Source organism: Helianthus annuus, chromosome 5 (assembly GCF_002127325.2).
Source record: "Helianthus annuus cultivar XRQ/B chromosome 5, HanXRQr2.0-SUNRISE, whole genome shotgun sequence".
Classification (NCBI taxonomy): Eukaryota; Viridiplantae; Streptophyta; class Magnoliopsida; order Asterales; family Asteraceae; genus Helianthus; species Helianthus annuus.
Genome location: NC_035437.2, coordinates 167,965,741 through 167,970,809, shown reverse-complemented (window position 1 = coordinate 167,970,809; position 5,069 = coordinate 167,965,741). Strand labels below are relative to the sequence as shown.

Below are 5,069 nucleotides of genomic sequence, written 5' to 3'. Positions count from 1 at the left end.
ATAATTAATTAATAAAATTGGAAATTAATAATTAGGTAATGATGGGTAGGGGCTTTATGATTACGGGCTCTAGTGATATAACGCCCATAAAGCCCCTGTATGACGTGGCACGACACGTGTCGCATAACGCCCACAAAGGGGCTTTATGACTATGGATGGCCTAAGGATGAGGATAGTGGATTCAAGATGGTTCAAGATGCCACGATGGTGAAATAAGACGATGTAGAGTGTGATGGAAGACGTAGATGGAAGATGTAATTGGTGAAATCGAGATTGTCATACTTAAGAATATACGGGGTGGGGGGCATGAAAAGGAGGCATTAGACGTCATGTGACAGCTACGTCAGCAAGCTGTGGTAAAAAACAACAAAGAGTGGTAGGGGCATGAAAATGACGTTTTTATAAAAAAAATAATAAAAATAAACAAGAACCAATCAAAATCAACCAAAAATTCACCCACCAATGAAACGCCGCCACCTTGCCCACACACATGCCCCACGCCAGTGAAGATCCTCAAGCCACATCCACAAGACGCCTTCGACGCCATAGACGGGCGGATGTACCTGGTGTGGAGTGGCTTCCACGCCCCGTGTGGTCTAAGTGAAGAAACAACAAATGAAACAGGGAAGTGGGTGACATGCTCGGGACGGAGGGTTAATGTGACACTTTGGGCCTAATAATATTATTTATTTATTTAATTAAGTATTAATGGTTAATTAATAATCAGAAAAATAAATTATAAATTAATAATAATAAATAAAAACTATATAAAAGGGAAGAGGTTTTGGACACATTGGAGGTCGGAAGTAGTAAGCATGGGATGGGCGATCGCTTTGCACGGCGGAGCGGGCGATATTCCGGTGGATATACCGGCGGAACGCCGTGAGCCTCGAGAAGCCGCTCTCCGCCGTATCCTTCAGATCGGCGTCTCCGCTCTTAACGCCAAACAGTCTCCATTAGATGTCGTTGAACTTGTGGTATATATATATTCTCTTATCAACTCCTCTCATTTCATATCATCACGTATTCATAATTATTGTTCATTTCACTTTCATGATCTCTTCTCAATCTCTTGTTATGAAGATCATCGTCATGATTGTGATCGTGCGATTAGACGATGTTAAATCTACACATCAATTTCAGTTTGATGAATTTTCTGTATGTAGATTAGAGAGAGTTGTGTTAAATTATAACGGTATGAGATATTTGAGTTGATTATTAGTCGTAGATGCCATTGATAATTGATAGATAGGATGTTTTGTTTTGTTTTGTTTTGTAAATTGTGACAAATTTACACATGAATGTTATGTTTTGTGGTCATGAATTATGATTAGGGTTAAAAGAACCTTGTTAGGCGAGTTTATTACCTTTTAGAGTTTATTGTTATTCGATTTATCGTATATCTTTAACTTTGATCGTTAGTCATTATTCTGTCTCCGGTTTGAATATTAGGATAGTTATTGACGTTTTTATACGCCTTGCTTGCGGTATGCACATATAATGTATGTATGTGCGGGCGCTCGGGGGGCGAAAGTGAAAGTGCACTAATTTTAACGTTATTTTACTAATTTCGTGAAAATAATATTAAAAGAGGGGGATGGTTAATCATGCATCATGTGGTGGCGTTGATAGCCGAAAGACAAGGGAGTACATGCACTAATCGGCTTTTGTCTTAATTGCTGAGTGTTATGTGTCTTATGTCCAAGGCTTGATGCAAAACTACTATCGAGCCGGGGGTCTCATTGGAAGCAGCCTCTCTATTCCTACGGGGTAGAGGTAAGGCTGTCTACATCTCACCCTCCTCAGACCCTACCTTAGCTGTGCTATTGGTGGGATTGACGTTTTTATCCTTACCTCATTATCTCATCATCTTATTATTCGGTTACAACTTTATATAAAAAGAGGTGGATCATGGTTGATCAATATATGAAAAACAATGAAAATTTTCAGTTTCAAATACTATAAGACAATCCAAACAGCAGAATGGGGGCAAATCCAGAAACAGTTAAAAGGCTTGTAATAGTGCACTTTCTTTTGCGTTTCATTTCTTAGCTTGCTAATTCTTTCATAATGCATATTAACAGTTTGAATGTGACAAGTTTTTATTAGCATAATCTACTTCTGTAGATGGCCTTTTGTTCATTTTCTGCAACAAGTTACTGTGTTAAGACTCCTAATCCCTTGTAAACTGCTGTACGATTTAAGGTACGTGAGCTAGAAAATTGTCCACACTTCAATGCTGGTAAAGGATCTGTTCTGACCGCCAATGGAACTGTTGAAATGGAAGCTTGCATCATGGATGGGAGTTCAAAAAAATGCGGTGCGGTTTCTGGTGTCACCACAGTTGTCAATCCCGTCTCTTTGGCAAGACGGGTCATGGAAAAAACTCCCCATGTTTATCTTGCATTTGATGGAGCCGAGGCCTTTGCAAGAGACCAGGCAAGTTACACATTCTTGTTTGATGCATCATACAGTCGTACTACATGTATCTTTGTGTTTATAATCATTATTTGCAATGTATTTTCTGTTCTGAATGCTTCTACAATTACTTGTTTAGGGACTTGAAACTGTAGATAAGAGTCATTTCATCACTCCTGAAAACATCGAGAGGCTAAAGCAAGCAAAGGAAGCAAACCGAGTTCAGGTATGCTCATTCAAATTCATATAAAAAATATCATTTATTATTAATCGAAAACTTTTACCTGTGAATAGCGGTGGAAATTTTGACCCGTTCCGCGTTCCATGATTTTGTTTATATATCATCTCCAACGGGTGACGGGTCAAACAAGTAAAATAAAATTAGTAGTTTAAAAAAATGAGTTGAAAGACACCGGAAGTGTATTTTCAATGTATTAAACCTCCTAAATATATTTATTATAATATTATAATTTTCTTAATAGTACTTAAAACACTACTTTTAATAACATAAATTCATCAAATTTGGACAAAGTGTTATGGGTCAACCTGACCCTCTCTGTTTTAACCCATTCTGGCCTAACTTAGGCCAGAATGGGTTAGGGATGAGCATTTGGTACCGGGTACCGGTACCGAACCGTACCGGGTATATTCGGTACCGGTACCCACTTTCCCCGTTTTTCGGTAACGGTACCGGTATTTACGGGTAAAACACCGGTAAATACCGGTACCCACTTTTCCCATTTTTCAGTACCGAACGGGTATATTCAGTACCGGTACCCACTTTTCCCATTTTTCGGTACCGAACGGGTACCGTGCTCATCCCTACGCCTAAGATGCTTTATTTAATATCACAGTGGAACTATTTTGCCTGAGGAGATAATTATAAATGATTATATCTATTACTTAACTTGTAGCAAGATTATACACAACCTATAAAACCCAAAGTGCCAGATGGGGATAGCAAACTTGGAACGGTTGGATGTGTGGCTGTAGACGGTCTAGGGAACCTAGCGGCTGCAACTTCAACTGGTGGTCTGGTGAACAAAATGGCGGGAAGGATTGGGGACACCCCGATCGTTGGTGCAGGGACATATGCCAATAAGTTTTGCGCCATCTCTGCAACTGGCATAGGTGAAGCCATAATCCGTGAGACGGTGGCTAGGGATGTGGCTGCAGTCATGGAGTACAAAGGGCTAGGTCTGAAAGAAGCGGCTGCATATATTGTTGATGAAGTTGCACCAAAAGGAACCACTGGCTTGATAGGTGTATCTTCGACAGGTGAAGTTACCATGCCTTTTAATACAACTGGTATGTTCAGAGCTTGTGCTACTGAAGATGGGCTCAGTGAGGTTGCAATTTGGAAATCCGGATGATCGTGGTCGCTTAAGCGTTAATATGCATAAAACGCCATTAAAAGCTCCTTATGTTATGGTCACATTTGTTTCATTCATGGATTTGGAATAAACCATAGTATGATTAAAGAATTAAACTGTTGTGAATATCCTTAAAATGACAAAAACAAATGTGTATATTTTGGGTTGAGTCATGAAAAATAAAATAAAATAAGAAAAAAAAAACAGAATTGGCTTTGCAACAGTTTGGTAGGTTCAAAGGTACGCAGCTGCCGTTGTGGGCTTAATTCAAGGGCCGTGACTGTTCATGTGGTTCACGTTCGTTGGTCCATTAAATGCACCGGTTTGATTAGTCGCATCTATTGAGGGTTGTGGTTGTCACAAGGTGATGGTTTAAAGGGTCGTGACCTTTCGGTTGACAGTTTACCAACAAACCATTGTGACTCTTCTTAAAGGTGTCTATTTGAAGGGGTTTCGTGACGTTACCTTTTGAATGGCCAAAGGAGTTTAGTGACCAACAAATTATAGTGACAGACATACCAAAACTTTGTTTATGTTGTAACATACTACTAGATAATTATGTCGGCATATCACAAGATTTCTCGTTACTTGAAAACACGGTGGGTTCAATCCGCTTATCACACCACTCATGATTTTGTACTTGTTGACAACTAGATAATTATGTCGGCATATGATATGTTTGTATGTTATTGGTCATATTTTCCTTTGTTGTAGTGATTAAAGTAGTAAATTATATAAACATTAGAGTAAAAAACTGCACATGAGAGTTTCAATGATATTTTTAACAAATTAATGGGTATACCCGTTAACCGCGGGCATACCCGATACCCGATGGGTAAATACCCGACGGGTAACGGGCTGGGCCAAAGAATTACAACCGGGTACGGGCTTGGGATTACTAATACCCGGCCCATTGCCATTCCTAACTAGTTGTTTACTCGGATCTTGGAAGCGATTAAGCACAAACTTAAATCACGTTGTTTTCTTAAGTGGTGGTGGCGAAATTGATTTAAGGCCCGAAATTGATGTATTTGACCTTGGGTTAATTCAGGAACACCATTACAATGCAAGTGTTTGATGGTGAAGAAAATAGGTTTCATATTAAATTCAATCGACTAAAGTCGTTGATAAAGGTAATAAAATACGCAGAACATGAAAATGATCTAATTAGAGAGGGACTTAGCGGTTAGGCCTGTAAATGGATGGATATGTATTGGATCATGATCCGATCCATTAATGATCCAAATTAAATAGATCATGATCCGATCCATGATCTAA

General features: G+C 39.2%; 1 protein-coding gene across 1 annotated transcript; it reads left to right on the top strand.

The window, feature by feature from the left end:
• Positions 1-782: 782 nt before the first annotated feature.
• LOC110941645 (isoaspartyl peptidase/L-asparaginase 1) lies at positions 783-3,947 on the top strand. Its single transcript, XM_022183311.2, has 4 exons — positions 783-977; positions 2,206-2,439; positions 2,558-2,644; positions 3,333-3,947. Exons 1-4 carry the CDS (start codon positions 816-818, stop codon positions 3,789-3,791), a joined length of 942 nt encoding a protein of 313 aa, XP_022039003.1. The 5' UTR covers positions 783-815; the 3' UTR covers positions 3,792-3,947.
• Positions 3,948-5,069: the final 1,122 nt, after the last annotated feature.

Excerpts from the sequence above, each read along its gene's own strand:
- LOC110941645 (XM_022183311.2), top strand. The coding sequence starts at position 816 with ATGGGATGGGCGATCGCTTTGCACGGCGGAGCGGGCGATATTCCGGTG. Across the intron at positions 978-2,205 it reads TAGATGTCGTTGAACTTGTG|GTACGTGAGCTAGAAAATTG; the intron begins GTATATATATAT and ends GTACGATTTAAG. Across the intron at positions 2,440-2,557 it reads AGGCCTTTGCAAGAGACCAG|GGACTTGAAACTGTAGATAA; the intron begins GCAAGTTACACA and ends TTACTTGTTTAG.